This window comes from Lampetra fluviatilis, chromosome 64, assembly GCF_964198595.1.
Source record: "Lampetra fluviatilis chromosome 64, kcLamFluv1.1, whole genome shotgun sequence".
NCBI lineage: Eukaryota > Metazoa > Chordata > Hyperoartia > Petromyzontiformes > Petromyzontidae > Lampetra > Lampetra fluviatilis.
Genome location: NC_136338.1, coordinates 4,178,284 through 4,196,716, shown reverse-complemented (window position 1 = coordinate 4,196,716; position 18,433 = coordinate 4,178,284). Strand labels below are relative to the sequence as shown.

The following is an 18,433-nucleotide window of genomic DNA, read 5'->3' as shown; positions in this document are numbered from 1 at the left end:
ACACAGTGACACACACAATGTGATACACACACACACACAGTGACACACACACAGTGACACACACACACAGTGATACACACACACAGTGACACACACACACAGTGACACACACACACAGTGACACACACACAGTGACACACACACTGTGATACACACACACAGTGACACACACATACACAGTGACACACACACAGTGACACACACACACAGTGACACACAGTGACACACACACAGTGACGCACACACACAGTGACACACACAGTGACACACACACGCACACACAGTGACACACACGCACACACACAGTGACGTACACACACACAGTGACACACACAGTGACACACACGCACACACACAGTGACGTACACACACACAGTGACACACACACAGTGACACACACACACACAGTGACACACACACACAGTGACACACACACAGTGACACACACACTGTGATACACACACACACAGTGACACACACAGTGACACACACACAGTGACACACACACACAGTGACACACAGTGACACACACACAGTGACGCACACACACAGTGACACACACAGTGACACACACACGCACACACAGTGACACACACGCACACACACAGTGACGTACACACACACAGTGACACACACACACACAGTGACACACACGCACACACACAGTGACGTACACACCCACAGTGACACACACACGCACACACAGTGACACACCCACAGTGACACACACGCACACACACACAGTGACACACGCACACACAGTGACATACACACAGTGACACACACGCACACACACACAGTGACAAACACACGCACACACAGTGACATACACGCACACACACAGTGACGTACACACACACAGTGACACACACATGCACACACACACACAGTGACACACACACGCACAGTGACAGACACACACACAGTGACAGACTCACACACACAGTGACACACACACACAGTGACGCACACACGGAGACAATCACACACACACACAGTGACACACGCACACACAGTGACACACACACGCACACACAGTGACACACACACACAGTGACATACACGCACACACACAGTGACACAAACACATCGTGACACATACACACACACACAGTGACGTACACATACACACAGTGACACACACACGCACACACACACAGTGACATACACGCACACACACAGTGACATACACACACAGTGACACACACACACAGTGACACACACACACAGTGACACACACACACACACGCACACACACACAGTGACGTACACACACAGTGACATACACGCACACACAGTGACACACGCACACACAGTGACACACACACACACACAGTGACACACACACACATACACACATACACACAGTGACACACACACGCACACACACAGTGACATACACACAGTGACACACACGCACACACACACACAGTGACACACACACGCACACAGTGACATACACGCACATACACATAGTGACGCACACACACACACAGTGACACACACACACACGCACACACACACACAGTGACGTACACACACAGTGACATACACGCACACACAGTGACACACGCACACAAAGTGACACACGCACACACACAGTGACATACACACACAGTGACACACACACACACACAGTGACACACACACACACAGTGACACACACACACAGTGACACACACACACATACACACACACACACAGTGACACACGCACACACAGTGACACACACACAGTGACACACACACACATACACACATACACACAGTGACACACGCACACACAGTGACACACACACACATACACACATACACACAGTGACACACACACGCACACACACAGTGCCCCTACACTCGGGGACTTAACTGCGTGGTCATCAGTGTCGCTCCACTCCACGTCGAGTCGGCACACGGGACCACCTCCACGTGCGTGTCGCCTGTGCGTGTGAGTAGCTGTGTGTGTGTAGCTGTGTGAGTAGCTGCGTGTGTGTAGCTGTGTGTGTAGCTGTGTGTGTAGCTGTGTGTGTGTAGCAGTGTGTGTGTAGCTGTGTGTGTAGCTGTGTGTGTGGCTGTGTGTGTAGCTGTGTGAGTAGCTGCGTGTGAGTAGCTGTGTGTGTAGCTGTGTGTGTAGCTGTGTGTGTAGCTGTGTGTGAGTAGCTGCGTGTGTGTAGCTGTGTGAGTAGCTGTGTGTGTGTAGCTGTGTGTGTAGCTGTGTGTGTAGCTGTGTGTGTGTAGCTGTGTGTAGCTGTGTGTGTAGCTGCGTGTGTGTAGCTGTGTGTGTAGCTGTGTGTGTAGCTGTGTGTGTGTAGCTGTGTGTGTAGCTGTGTGTGTGTAGCTGTGTGTGTAGCTGTGTGTGTAGCTGTGTGTAGCTGTGTGTGTAGCTGTGTGTGTAGCTGTGTGTAGCTGTGTGTGTAGCTGTGTGTAGCTGTGTGTGTAGCTGTGTGTGTAGCTGTGTGTGTAGCTGCGTGTGTGTAGCTGTGTGTGTAGCTGTGTGTGTAGCTGTGTGAGTAGCTGCGTGTGTGTAGCTGTGTGTGTAGCTGTGTGTGTAGCTGTGTGTGTGTAGCTGTGTGTGAGAGTCTGTGCCAGTGTGTGAGAGTGAGTGCGTGTGCCAGTGTGTGTGTGAGTGCCAGAGCGTGTGCCAGTGTGAGAGTGTGCGTTGCGTGAGTGTGTGAGAGTGTGTACCAGCGTGTACCAGCGTGTGTGCCAGTGTGTGTGCCAGTGTGTGTGAGTGCGCGTGCCAGTGTGTGAGTGTGCCCGTGTGTGAGAGTGTGTGTGTGAGTGAGTGAGCCAGTGTGTGTGAGTGCCAGAGCGTGTACCAGCGCGCGTGCCAGTGCGAGAGTGAGTGCGTGTGTCGGTGTGTGCCAGTGTGTGCCAGTGCGTGCCAGTGTGTGTGAGTGCCAGTGTGTGTGAGTGCGCGTGCCAGTGTGAGAGTGAGTGCGTGTGTCAGTGTGTGCCAGTGTGTGCCAGTGTGTGTGAGTGCCAGTGTGTGTGAGTGCGCGTGCCAGTGTGAGAGTGAGTGCGTGTGTCGGTGTGTGCCAGTGTGTGCCAGTGCGTGCCAGTGTGTGTGAGTGCGCGTGCCAGTGTGAGAGTGAGTGCGTGTGTCAGTGTGTGCCAGTGTGTGCCAGTGCGTGCCAGTGTGTGTGAGTGCCAGAGCGTGTACCAGCGCGCGTGCCAGTGCGAGAGTGAGTGCGTGTGTCAGTGTGTGCCAGTGTGTGCCAGTGCGTGCCAGTGTGTGTGAGTGCCAGAGCGTGCACCAGCGTGCGTGCCAGTGTGAGAGTGAGTGCGTGTGTCAGTGTGTGCCAGTGTGTGCCAGTGCGTGCCAGTGTGTGTGAGTGCCAGAGCGTGTACTAGCGTGCGTGCCAGTGTGAGAGTGAGTGCGTGTGTCAGTGTGTGCCAGTGTGTGCCAGTGCGTGCCAGTGTGTGTGAGTGCCAGTGTGTGCCAGTGCGTGCCAGTGTGTGTGAGTGCCAGAGCGTGTACCAGCGTGCGTGCCAGTGTGAGAGTGAGTGCGTGTGTCAGTGTGTGCCAGTGTGTGCCAGTGTGTGCCAGTGTGTGTGAGTGCCAGAGCGTGTACCAGCGCGCGTGCCAGTGCGAGAGTGAGTGCGTGTGTCGGTGTGTGCCAGTGTGTGCCAGTGCGTGCCAGTGTGTGTGAGTGCCAGAGCGTGCACCAGCGTGCGTGCCAGTGTGAGAGTGAGTGCGTGTGTCGGTGTGTGCCAGTGTGTGCCAGTGCGTGCCAGTGTGTGTGAGTGCCAGAGCGTGTACCAGCGTGCGTGCCAGTGTGAGAGTGAGTGCGTGTGTCAGTGTGTGCCAGTGTGTGTGAGTGCCAGAGCGTGCACCAGCGTGCGTGCCAGTGCGAGAGTGAGTGCGTGTGTCAGTGTGTGCCAGTGTGTGCCAGTGCGTGCCAGTGTGTGTGAGTGCCAGAGCGTGTACCAGCGCGCGTGCCAGTGTGAGAGTGAGTGCGTGTGTCGGTGTGTGCCAGTGTGTGCCAGTGCGTGCCAGTGTGTGTGAGTGCCAGAGCGTGTACCAGCGCGCGTGCCAGTGCGAGAGTGAGTGCGTGTGTCGGTGTGTGCCAGTGTGTGCCAGTGCGTGCCAGTGTGTGTGAGTGCCAGAGCGTGTACTAGCGTGCGTGCCAGTGTGAGAGTGAGTGCGTGTGTCAGTGTGTGTCAGTGTGTGCCAGTGCGTGCCAGTGTGTGTGAGTGCCAGAGCGTGTACTAGCGCGCGTGCCAGTGTGAGAGTGAGTGCGTGTGTCAGTGTGTGTCAGTGTGTGCCAGTGCGTGCCAGTGTGTGTGAGTGCCAGTGTGTGTGAGTGCGCGTGCCAGTGTGAGAGTGAGTGCGTGTGTCAGTGTGTGCCAGTGTGTGAGTGTGCCAGTGTGTGAGAGTGTGTGTGTGAGTGAGTGAGCCAGTGTGTGTGAGTGCCAGAGCGTGCACCAGCGCGCGTGCCAGTGTGAGAGTGAGTGCGTGTGTCAGTGTGTGAGTGTGTCAGTGTGTGTGAGTGTCAGTGTGTGCCAGTGCGTGCCAGTGTGTGTGAGTGCCAGTGTGTGCCAGTGCGTGCCAGTGTGTGTGAGTGCCAGAGCGTGTACCAGCGTGCGTGCCCCGGCGAGCCAAACACATCTCCGGGACGACCACGATGATGGTGAGGGTGGTGAGGGTGGTGAGGGTGGTGAGGGTGGTGACGACGGCGGTGGTGGTGAGGAGGGTGGTGGTGAGGATGGCGATGGTCGTGGCGCTGCTGATCGCCCGAGGGCCGTCAGCCCAGGGGGCCGTGTTGGACGACGCCGTGAGTCGCCCCTTGGTGGACGACGTCATGATTCGATCCGTGGTGGACGCTCACAACGAACTGCGCGGGCAGGTGGAACCACCGGCCTCGGACATGATGGCACTGGTGAGGGGTGGTGGGGGGCGGTGAGGGGGGTGGTGAGGGAGTGAGGAGGGGTGGTGGGGGTGGTGAGGGGCGGTGAGGGGGCGGTGATCGGTTGGTGAGGAGTGGTGAGAGGGGCGGTGAGGGGGGTGGTGAGGAATGGTGAGAGGTTGGTGAAGCGTGGTGAGGTGTTGGTGAGGAGAGGTGGGGGTTGGTGAGGCGTGGTGAGGAATGGTGAGATGTGGTGAGGAGTGAAGCGTATAGAGGGGTTGGTGAGGATAGGTGAGGGTTGGTGAGGGGCGGTGGGGGGGGGGGCGGTGATCGGTGTGTAGGGGTGGTGGTGAATGGTGAAGCTTGGTGGTGAGGCGGTTTGGTGAGGAGTGGTGAGGGGGTGGTGAGGGGGTGAGGAGGGGTGGTGGGGAGTGGTGAAGCTTTGTGGTGAGGCGATTTGGTGAGGAGTAGTGAGGGGGTGGTGAGGGGGTGAGGAGGGGTGGTGGGGAGTGGTGGAGCGTGGTGGTGAGGCGGTTTGGTGTGGAGTGGTGAGGGGGTGGTGAGGGGGTGAGGAGGGGTGGTGGGGAGTGGTGGAGCGTGGTGGTGAGACGGTTTGGTGAGGAGTGGTGAGGGGGTGGTGAGGGGGTGAGGAGGGGTGGTGGGGAGTGGTGGAGCTTTGTGGTGAGGCGATTTGGTGAGGAGTGGTGAGGGGGTGGTGAGGGGGTGAGGAGGTGTGGTGGGGAGTGGTGAAGCTTTGTGGTGAGGCGGTTTGGTGAGGAGTGGTGAGGGGGTGGTGAGGGGGTGAGGAGGGGTGGTGGGGAGTGGTGAAGCTTGGTGGTGAGGCGGTTTGGTGAGGAGTGGTGAGGGGGTGGTGAGGGGGTGAGGAGGGGTGGTGGGGAGTGGTGGAGCTTTGTGGTGAGGCGGTTTGGTGAGGAGTGGTGAGGGGGTGGTGAGGGGGTGTGGAGGGGTGGTGGGGAGTGGTGAAGCTTGGTGGTGAGGCGGTTTGGTGAGGAGTGGTGAGGGGGTGGTGAGGGGGTGTGGAGGGGTGGTGGGGAGTGGTGAAGCTTGGTGGTGAGGCGGTTTGGTGAGGAGTGGTGAGGGGGTGGTGAGGGGGTGTGGAGGGGTGGTGGGGAGTGGTGAAGCTTTGTGGTGAGGCGATTTGGTGAGGAGTGGTGAGGGGGTGGTGAGGGGGTGAGGAGGGGTGGTGGGGAGTGGTGGAGCGTGGTGGTGAGGCGGTTTGGTGAGGAGTGGTGAGGGGGTGGTGAGGGGGTGGTGAGGGGGTGAGGAGGGGTGGTGGGGAGTGGTGAAGCTTTGTGGTGAGGCGGTTTGGTGAGGAGTGGTGAGGGGGTGGTGAGGGGGTGTGGAGGGGTGGTGGGGAGTGGTGAAGCTTGGTGGTGAGGCGGTTTGGTGAGGAGTGGTGAGGGGGTGGTGAGGGGGTGTGGAGGGGTGGTGGGGAGTGGTGAAGCTTTGTGGTGAGGCGATTTGGTGAGGAGTGGTGAGGGGGTGGTGAGGGGGTGAGGAGGGGTGGTGGGGAGTGGTGGAGCGTGGTGGTGAGGCGGTTTGGTGAGGAGTGGTGAGGGGGTGGTGAGGGGGTGGTGAGGGGGTGAGGAGGGGTGGTGGGGAGTGGTGAAGCTTTGTGGTGAGGCGATTTGGTGAGGAGTGGTGAGGGGGTGGTGAGGGGGTGAGGAGGGGTGGTGGGGAGTGGTGGAGCGTGGTGGTGAGGCGGTTTGGTGAGGAGCGGTGGTGAGGCGGTTTGGTGAGGAGTGGTGAGGGGGTGGTGAGGGAGTGAGGAGGGGTGGTGGGGGTGGTGAGGGGCGGTGAGGGGGCGGTGATCGGTTGGTGAGGAGTGGTGAGAGGGGCGGTGAGGGGGGTGGTGAGGAATGGTGAGAGGTTGGTGAAGCGTGGTGAGGTGTTGGTGAGGAGAGGTGGGGGTTGGTGAGGCGTGGTGAGGAATGGTGAGATGTGGTGAGGAGTGAAGCGTATAGAGGGGTTGGTGAGGATAGGTGAGGGTTGGTGAGGAGTTGGTAAGGAAGTGCTTGTATAAGGGGATTAGATCTCGGGTAAACAATGTCGATGCCAGCAGGCGCTGACTCTGGGCTACCCACGAGAGCAACCACTCACTCAATCAACCACTCACTCACTCACTCAACCACTCACTCACTCACTCAACCACTCACTCACTCACTCAACCACTCACTCACTCAACACTCACTCACTCAACCACTCACTCACTCAACCACTCACTCAACCACTCACTCACTCAACCACTCACTCACTCACTCAACCACTCACTCACTCACTCAACCACTCACTCACTCACTCAACCACTCACTCACTCAACCACTCACTCACTCAACCACTCACTCACTTACTCAACCACTCACTCACTCAACCACTCACTCACTCACTCAACCACTCACTCACTCACTCAACCACTCACTCACTCACTCAACTACTCACTCACTCACTCAACCACTCACTCGCTCACTCAATCACTCACTCAACCACTCACTCACTCACTCAACCACTCACTCACTCACTCAACCACTCACTCACTCAACCACTCACTCACTCACTCAACCACTCACTCACTCAACCACTCACTCACTCAACCACTCACTCACTCACTCAACCACTCACTCACTTACTCAACCACTCACTCACTCAACCACTCACTCAACCACTCACTCACTCAACCACTCACTCACTCACTCAACCACTCACTCACTCACTCAACCACTCACTCACTCAACCACTCACTCACTCACTCAACCACTCACTCACTCACTCAACCACTCACTCACTCACTCAACCACTCACTCGCTCCACTCACTCACTCAACCACTCACTTCACTCACTAACCAACTCACTCACTCAATCACTCACTCAACCACTGCACTCACTCAACCACTCACTCACTCACTCAACCACTCACTCACTTACTCAACCACTCACTCACTCAACCACTCACTCACTCACTCAACCACTCACTCACTCAACCACTCACTCACTCACTCAACCACTCACTCACTCACTCAACCACTCACTCACTCACTCAACCACTCACTCACTCACTCACTCCACTCACTCACTCAACCACTCACTCACTCACTCAACCACTCACTCACCACTCACTCACTCAACCACTCACTCACTCAACCATCACTCACTCACTCAACCACTCACTCACTCACTCAACACCACTCACTCACTCACTCACTCAACCACTCACTCACTCAACCACTCACTCACTCACTCACTCACTCACTCACTCAACCACTCACTCACTCAACCACTCACTCACTCAACCTCACTCACTCACTCAACCACTCACTCACTCACTCAACCACTCACTCACTCACTCAACCACTCACTCACTCACTCACTCACTCAACCACTCACTCACTCAACCACTCACTCACTCAACCACTCACTCACTCAACCACTCACTCACTCACTCAACCACTCACTCACTCACTCACCACTCACTCACTCAACCACTCACTCACTCATCACTCACTCAACCACTCACTCACTCACCACTCACTCACTCAACCACTCACTCACTCAACCACTCACTCACTCACTCAACCACTCACTCACTCACTCAACCACTCACTCACTCAACCACTCACTCACTCACTCACTCAACCACTCACTCACTCAACCACTCACTCACTCAACCACTCACTCACTCAACCACTCACTCACTCAACTCACTCACTCACTCACTCAACCACTCACTCACTCACTCAGCCACTCACTCACTCACTCAACCACTCACTCACTCAACCACTCACTCACTCACACCACTCATCACTCACACCACTCACTCACTCAACCACTCACTCACTCAACCACTCACTCACTCACTCAACCACTCACTCACTCAACCACTCACTCACTCACTCAACCACTCACTCACTCACTCACTCAACCACTCACTCACTCAACCACTCACTCACTCAACCACTCACTCACTCACTCAACCACTCACTCACTCAACCACTCACTCACTCACTCAACCACTCACTCACTCACTCAACACTCACTCACTCACTCAACCACTCACTCAACCACTCACTCAACCACTCACTCACTCACTCAACCACTCACTCACTCAACCACTCACTCACTCAACCACTCACTCACTCAACCACTCACTCACTCACTCAACCACTCACTCACTCAACCACTCACTCACTCACTCAACCACTCACTCACTCACTCAACCACTCACTCACTCAACCACTCACTCACTCAACCACTCACTCACTCACTCACTCAACCACTCACTCACTCAACCACTCACTCACTCACTCAACCACTCACTCACTCACTCAACCACTCACTCTCGCTCACTCAACACTCACTCAACCACTCACTCAACCACTCACTCACTCACTCAACCACTCACTCACTCAACCACTCACTCACTCAACCACTCACTCACTCAACCACTCACTCACTCACTCAACCACTCACTCACTCAACCACTCACTCACTCACTCAACCACTCACTCACTCAACACTCACTCACTCAACCACTCACTCACTCAACCACTCACTCACTCAACCACTCACTCACTCACTCACTCAACCACTCACTCACTCACTCAGCACTCACTCACTCACTCAACCACTCACTCACTCAACCACTCACTCACTCAACCACTCACTCATTCACTCACTCAACCACTCACTCACTCAACCACTCACTCACTCTCAACCACTCACTCACTCACTCAACCACTCACTCACTCAACCACTCACTCACTCACTCAACCACTCACTCACACTCACTCACTCACTCAACCACTCACTCACTCAACCACTCACTCACTCACCCCACTCAACCACTCACTCACTCACTCAACCACTCACTCACTCAACCACTCACTCACTCACTCAACCACTCACTCGCTCACTCAACCACTCACTCGCTCACTCAACCACTCACTCAACCACTCACTCAACCACTCACTCACTCACTCAACCACTCACTCACTCAACCACTCACTCACTCAACCACTCACTCACTCAACCACTCACTCACTCACTCAACCACTCACTCAACCACTCACTCACTCACCCTCTCACTCACTCACTCAACCACTCAGTCACTCACTCATCCACTCACTCACTCACTCAACCACTCACTCACTCAACCACTCACTCACTCAACCACTCACTCACTCAACCACTCATTCACTCACTCAACCACTCACTCACTCAACCACTCACTCGCTCACTCAACCACTCACTCACTCAACCACTCACTCACTCACTCAACCACTCACTCACTCATTCACTCACTCACTCAACCACTCACTCACTCAACCACTCACTCACTCACTCAACCACTCACTCACTCATTCACTCACTCACTCAACCACTCACTCACTCAATCACTCGCTCACTCACTCACTCACTCGCTCACTCAATCACTCGCTCACTCACTCACTCAACCACTCACTCACTCACTCACTCAACCACTCACTCACTCAACCACTCACTCAACCACTCACTCACTCAACCACTCACTCGCTCACTCAAGCACTCGCTCACTCACTCACTCAACCACTTACCTACTCACTCAACAACTCACTCACTCAACCACTCAACCACTCACTCACTCAACCACTCACTCACTCACTCAACCACTCACTCACTCACTCAACCACTCACTCACTCACTCAACCACTCACTCAACCACTCACTCACTCAAACACTCACTGTGGTGGTGGAGGTGGTGGTTGCGGTGGTGGAGGTGGTGGTTGCGGTGGTGGTGGAGGTGGTGGTAGTGGTTGTCGTGGTTGTGGTGGTGGAGGTGGTGGTGGTGGAGGTGGTGGTGGTTGTGGTGGTGGAGGTGGTGGTTGTGGTGGTGGAGGTGGTGGTAGTGGTTGTCGTGGTTGTGGTGGTGGAGGTGGTGGTGGTGGAGGTGGTGGTGGTTGTGGTGGTGGAGGTGGTGGTTGTGGTGGTGGAGGTGGTGGAGGTGGTGGTTGCGGTGGTGGAGGTGGTGGTTGCGGTGGTGGTGGCTGTGGTGGTGGTGGATGGTTGCGTTGGTCGTGGTTGTGGTGGTGGTTGCGGTGGTGGTGGAGGTGGTGGTGGTTGTGGTGGTGGTTGTGGTCATGGTGGTGGACGTGGTGGAGGTGGTGGTGGAGGTGGTGGTGGAGGTGGTGGTGGTGGTTGTGGAGGTGGAGGTGGTGGTGGGGGTGGTGGTGGTTGTGGTGGAGGTGGTGGAGGTGGTTGTGGTGGTGGAAGTGATGGAGGTGGTGGAGGTGGTAGTGGTGGAGGCGGAGGTGGTGGTGGTGGTGGTTGTGGTGGTGCGTGCTTTTGTAGACCGTTAAGACGTATAGAGCACATTGCTTGCCAACGCATTGCGGTTGACCGCCTCTAATGATTTGTGCGTGCAAATTGAAGTTGTTCAGGCCCATACGGCGTTTCAATGCGGGCAAAAAAATAAAAACCCCGTTTTTGTTCGCGTGTTTCTCCCTTGCGATGGAACTTTGTTATTTTGAACGTCGAGGTTTGCAAGGGGCACGGGGTGAGTTCAATCATGTCTGATTTGCTCTGTAACAAGCTCTGTAAGACACTGATAAGGGTAAGGGGTTGACAGCTTGAAGAGCGAAACTCCACATCCGTGCGAGTACCGAGTGTCCCCCCCCCACCCTCCCCCCACCACCACCAATTCTGCCTCTCACCACTGCCACCTCCTGATGGGCCTCCTAAAAAACCCCTTCCCTTACCCAGCTGCCACCTGCCACGGTGTCGGACACGTACGGTGCGAAAGAAGTTCAATGTACTGTTCGATCCGTTCGCCCCGGGCCCCGCATCTCCCCCACCCCCCCCTCCCCCCACACCTATAGACGGTAGCTGCCTGGGCCACACGAGCGCCTGATCTACGTGGTGGTGCCGAAAAGTTTGATTTGTAAATCCCCCCCCCTTGTCACTGCCCCCCCTCCCCTCTTCCCACCCCTTACCCCCTCCCCCTACCCCCACCCAAACCACCACAACCATCAACACATGAAATCCACCACAACACCACCACCCAACACACCAACCCATTCCACCACAACACCCCCAACACACCACAACACCACCAACCGACCCCACCACAACACCACTACTCAACCCACCACCCAACCCCACCACACCACCACCACCCAACACCATCCACAACACCACCACAACATCACCACCCAACCCACCACCCCACCCCACCACACCACCACCCAACCCACACACCACAACCCCACCACAACACCACCACCACAACCCCACCCCACCACACCACCACCACCCAACCCACCACCCAACCCCACCACACCACCACCCAATACACCACAACCACCACCACCAACACACCAACCAACTCTACCACAACACCTCCACCCAACCCACCACAACCACCAACCAACACACCACAACACCACCACCCAACCCACCAACCGACCCACCAAAACACCACCAACCAACACACAACACCACCACCACCACCCAACCCACCACCCAACCCACCACCCAACCCCACCACAACATCACCACCTAACCCACCACCCCACCCCACACCACACCACCACCACCCAACCCACCACCCGACCCCCCTCCCGCCACACCATCCAACCCACCAACCAACCCACCACAACACCACCACAACACCACCACAACACCACCACCCAACCCACCACCACAACACCACCACAACACCACCACAACACCACCACCCAACACCCCACCACAACCCCACCCCACCACCACAATACCACCACCACCACGCCCCCCAACCCCCCCCCCCCCACCACCACCACCACCACCCAACCCACCACCACCACCACCACCACCCAACCCACCAACACAACCCCACCACACCACCACCACCCAACCCACCACCACAACCCCACCACCCAACCCACCACAACACCACCACAACACCACCACAACACCACCACAACACCACCAACCAACCCACCACCCGACCCCCCTCCCGCCACACCATCCAACCCACCAACCAACCCACACACCACACCACAACCAACACACCACAACACCACCAACCAATACACCACAACACCACCAACCAACACCACCAACCGACCCACCACAACACCACCAACCGACCCACCACAACTCCACAACCGACCCACCAAAACACCACCAACCAACACCACCACCACCCAACCCACCACAACCCCACCACCCCCCCCCCCACCACCACCACCACCCACACAGCGCTGGAATACGCAGTTAGCGTCCCAGGCGTTGTCCTACGCCCGCGTGTGCGCCTGGGAGCACAGCGCGGCTGGGCTGGACAGCGTGGGAGAGAACCTCTACCTCGTGTCGACCGTGTCGCTCAGCGAGACGGCGGCGGTGCGCGCCTGGTACGCGGAGCGCAGCGACTACACGTTCGCCAACAACTCGTGCACAGTGGGGAAGATGTGCGGACACTACACGCAGGTTGGGAGAGGCTGTGCGTGTGTGTGTTTGTGGTCAAAACAACTTGCACCACCAGCAAGCCTACACACCTACCTACCACCAGCAAGTCTACACAGCCACACCACCACCAACCACACCACCACCAACCCTACACAACCACGCCACCACCACCAAGCCTACACAGCCACACCGCCACCAAGCCTACACAGCCACACCACCACCAAGCCTACACAGCCACACCGCCACCAACCCTACACACCCACACAACCACCACCACCAGCCATACACACCACCACCACCACCAACCCTACACACCACCACCACCAACCCTACACACCACCACCACCAACCATACACACCCACACCACCACCAGCCATACACACCACCACCACCACCAACCCTACACACCACCACCACCACCAACCCTACACACCACCACCACCAACCATACACACCCACACCACCACCAGCCATAGACACCACCACCACCAACCCTACACACCACCACCACCACCACCAACCCTACACACCACCACCACCAGCCATACACACCACCACCAACCCTACACACCCACATCACCACCACCAACCCCAACAACTCCAACACCGGTGACGATTCATTGAACCAGGGTCCTGGGCCTCCACTAGGTCGACTCAACCTCAAATGAGTACCTGGTGCGGTGTGTAAACATCGCCACCGGGGAGACAAAGGCGGCCGGGCGTTGTGTTGGCCACCCACCCCCTCGTGTGCCGTTCCTGCCTTAACAGGTGCTACTTGCTAACAGCACTTGCCCCTAAACAGTGTGCAGGCTATACGGGGGATCTTTGCCTGTGTGTGTGTGTGCACATCAGTGTAGCGGGTAGCGCTTCGCTGCGCTACGAACCTGGCGACCCGAGTTCGATTCCCGCTCACGGCCAACACCGGTGACGATTTATCTGAACCGGTCCCGGGCCTCCACTAGGTCTACTCAGCCTCAAATGAGTACCTGGTGCGGTGTATAAACATCGCCACCGGGAAGACAAAGGCGGCCGGGCGTCGTGCTGTCCGCCCACCCCCTCGTGTGCCGTGCCGGGCCTTCATAGGTGCTACTCGCGAACAGCACTTGCCCCTACAGTCTGTTGAGGCTACACGGGGGATCTTTGTCTTTGCAGCTGGTGTGGGCCACTGCCGAGGAGGTGGGCTGTGGGTCTCACCGCTGTCCCACCGTGAAGAACCTGGACGTGAAGAACTCACGTGTTTGTGTGTAACTACCTGCCCAGGTGAGCGGCCAGCCCCCCCCCCATCCCCCCCACCCCCATCCCCCCCACCCCCCCATCCCCCCCATCCCCCCCACCCCCATCCCCCCCATCCCCCCCACCCCCATCCCCCCCATCCCCCCCACCCCCATCCCCCCCACCCCCATCCCCCCCATCCCCCCCATCCCCCCCACCCCCATCCCCCCCATCCCCCCCATCCCCCCCATCCCCCATCCCCCCCATCCCCCCCACCCCCATCCCCCCCATCCCCCCCACCCCCATCCCCCCCATCCCCCCCACCCCCATCCCCCCCACCCCCCCCCATCCCCCCCATCCCCCCCACCCCCATCCCCCCCATCCCCCCCACCCCCATCCCCCCCATCCCCCCCACCCCCATCCCCCCCATCCCCCCCATCCCCCCCCCATCCGCCCCCATCCCCCCCCCCGGTGGTGATGTCATCACAGCCCAATGAGCTATCGTGCTGTGACGGTTCCACCTGAAGACGGAAGCTTGTGTTGCCTCCGAAACGTCGTGATTTTTATTTTATTTTTATTTTACTTTTATTAATTTTTATTTTTTACCTTCGTGACTTTACCGAAAAAAACTAAGAATATGAATTCTTGCATTTTCGATTTAAAGCTTTCGTGACTGCAGGGATTCATCTTCTTAGTTTTGTCGGTAAAGTCACGTAGAAGGTAAGTAATAAAATAATAAAAATAAAACATAATAAAATTAAATAATAATAAAAAATAATATATTATGTTTCATTTTTATTATTTTATTACTTCCCTTCTACGTGACTTTACCGAAAAAACCAAGAAGATGAATCCTTGCAGTCACGAAAGCTTTAAATCGAAATTTTATTATGTTTTATTTTTATTATTTTATTATTTCCCTTCTACGTGACTTTACCGAAAGAACCAAGAAGATGAATCCCTGCAGTCACGAAAGCTTTAAATCGAAATTTTATTATGTTTTATTTTTATTATTTTATTACTTCCCTTCTACGTGACTTTACCGAAAGAACCAAGAAAATGAATCCCTGCAGTCACGAAAGCTTCAAATCTATAATCTCGCTGGTTTTCTTTGTTTTTTCGGGGCGGCTCCGAGATTCCGTGCGATGCGCGCGCGGTGTTTCTTCTTCCTTGACTCGCCCCCCCCTCCCCCTGCCCCCCACTTCCCCCTGCCCCCCCCAATGCTTTGCTCCCGTCCCCCGCCCCCCCACCAACCCCACTGCTTCCCAGCGGCAACTTCGAAGACGAGCGGCCGTACCGCGTGGGGGCGCCCTGCAGCAAGTGCAGCGGGAAGTGCCGCAACAAACTCTGCTGTGAGTGGGGAGCTCAGTCACGTGGGGGGCACGCAGTCACGTGGGGAGCTCAGTCACGTGGGGGCACTGAGTTATAGGGGAGCTCAGTCACGTGGGGGGCACTCAGTCACGTGGGGGGAGCTCAGTCACGTGGGGGGCACTCAATCACGTGGGGGGAGCTCAGTCACGTGGGGAGCTCAGTCACGTGGGGGGCACTCAGTCACGTGGGGGGCACTCAGTCACGTGGGGGGCACTCAGTCACGTGGGGGGCACTCAATCACGTGGGGGCACTCAGTCACGTGGGCACTCAGTCACGTGGGGGGCACTCAGTCACGTGAGGGGCACTCAGTCACGTGGGCACTCAATCACGTGGGGGCACTCAGTCACGTGGGGGGCACTCAGTCACGTGGGGAGCTCAGTCACTTGGGGGGTACTCAGTCACGTGGGCATTCAGTCACGTGGGGGGCACTCAGTTATCGGGGAGCTCAGTTCGAGGGGAGCTCAGTTATAGGGACACTCAGTTATAGGGGCACTCAGTCATAGGGGAGTTCAGTCATAGGGGAGCTCAGTCATAGGGGAGCTCAGTTATAGGGGAGCTCAGTCACGTGGGCATTCAGTCATAAGGGCACTCAGTTATAGGGGAGCTCAGTTATAGGGGAGCTCAGTTATAGGGGAACTCAGTCATAGGGGCACTCAGTCATAGAGGAGCTCAGTTATAGGGGAGCTCAGTTATAGGGGAACTCAGTCATAGGGGAGCTCAGTTATAGCGGTGGTGCGTGGTGGTGGAGTGTGGTGGTGGTAGAGCGTGGTGGTGGTGCGTGGTGGTGGTGCGTGGTGGTACGTGGTGGTGGTGCTTAGTAGTGGAGCATGGTGGTGGTTCGTGGTGGTGGTTCGTGGTGGTGGAGCGTGGTGGTGAATCGTGGTGGTGTCGCGTGATGGAGATGCATGGTGGTGGTGCGTGGTGTTGTTGCGTGGTGGTGGAGTGTGGTGGTGGAGCATGGTGGTGGTGCGTGGTCGTGGTGGAGCGTGGTGGTGGTGCATGGTGGTGCGTGGTGGTGGCGCATGGTGGTGAAGCGTGGTGAAGCGTGGTGTTCTTGCGTGGTGGTGGAGCGTGGTGGTGGTGCATGGTGGTGGTTGTGGTAGAGCGTGGTGGTGGAGCGTGGTGGTGCATTGTGGTGGTGCGTAGTGGTGGTGCATGGTGGTGGTGCATGGTGGTGGTGGTGGAGCGTGGTGTTGGAGCGTGGTGTTGGAGCGTGGTGGTGGTGCATGGTGGTGGTGCGTGGTGGTGGTGCATTGTGGTGGTGCGTAGTGGTGGTGCATGGTGGTGGTGCATGGTGGTGGTGGAGCGTGGTGTTGGAGCGTGGTGTTGGAGCGTGGTGGTGGTGCATGGTGGTGGTGCATGGTGGTGGTGGTGGAGCGTGGTGTTGGAGCGTGGTGTTGGAGCGTGGTGGTGGTGCGTGGTGGTGGTGCATTGTGGTGGTGCGTGGTGGTGGTGCATGTTGCTGTTCTTGACAATCCGTGCTCTTTCTACCCCAGTTCGTGAGGAGGAAAAATCGAGCGTCCCCGGTGGAGCCCCAGACCCCCCCGGGGTGGTCCCAGACCCGTCCAGGGTGGCCCCAAACCCCCGCGGCGGGGTCCACGACCCCCCCGGGGGGGCTCCAGACCCCGCCGGGGGGGCTCCAGACCCCGCCGGGGGCAACGCTGCCACCCGGGGCCTCGGGCAGCTGAGGACTCTGGGCCTGGGCCTCCTCCTGGCAATGAGCCTGACCGTCGCCTAGAAACCGTCTCCTACAGCCTGGCAACCTCTGCGGAGCACCAAGAAGCTGCCACTGTTGCCACCGCCACCGCTGCCACCGCCACCGCTGCCACCGCCACCGTCACCGCCACCACCACCGCCACCACCACCACCACCGCCACCACCACCATCACCGCCACCACCACCACCACCACCGCCGCCACCGCCACCGCAGCCGCCGCTAATGTCACTGTAACGGGTTCAACTGAGTCGCAGACGTAGACTTGGAGGCAACACATTTATTCAGTTCCAACACACGGGCTCAGTTTCCCCTTAACAGAATAACAACCTACGGTGGTGACCACCAGGCGAGCTACACTAGTTACCACGTGACTGGTGTAGCTAACCACGTGGTGACCACCAGGTTAGCTACACTAGTTACTACACTACACTAGTAACTACACTAGTCACTACGTAATTGCTACTACGGACAGGGACCAACGGCTTCGGCCCGTGACCACGTGTTGGAGACTCGTTGAATGGAGAACGGAGACGAAGGGTTTCTTCCAGGATGAACAACAGCTCCGGTCCCTCCCGGGACCCGGCTTATATTTTCCGCGGCGTGGCCGGCTCGGCCCTTGACCACGCCCACCTTCCAGAACCCAGAGGTCGCAAACGGGTTTTGATTCCTTACCCGTACCCGTACCCGCCCGCACCATGGTCGCAAATGGGTACCCGTACCCGGCCGTACCCGTGTATCGGGTACCTGATTGCGACCTCTGGGATGAAGCCATGTTGCAGGCGCGGGTGGGTTGATTCTAGGAACTTGAATTGTGAGAAGAGACAAGACGTTGGGAAATGAGTGACAAACG

At 57.1% G+C, this 18,433-nt stretch overlaps 1 protein-coding gene across 1 annotated transcript; it reads left to right on the top strand.

Moving 5' to 3' along the window:
• Positions 1–4,672: 4,672 nt before the first annotated feature.
• On the top strand, positions 4,673–17,495 carry LOC144951971 (peptidase inhibitor 16-like). Its single transcript, XM_078882344.1, has 5 exons — positions 4,673–4,879; positions 13,079–13,303; positions 14,436–14,543; positions 15,765–15,847; positions 17,363–17,495. Exons 1-3 carry the CDS (start codon positions 4,706–4,708, stop codon positions 14,529–14,531), a joined length of 495 nt encoding a protein of 164 aa, XP_078738470.1. The 5' UTR covers positions 4,673–4,705; the 3' UTR covers positions 14,532–14,543; positions 15,765–15,847; positions 17,363–17,495.
• Positions 17,496–18,433: the final 938 nt, after the last annotated feature.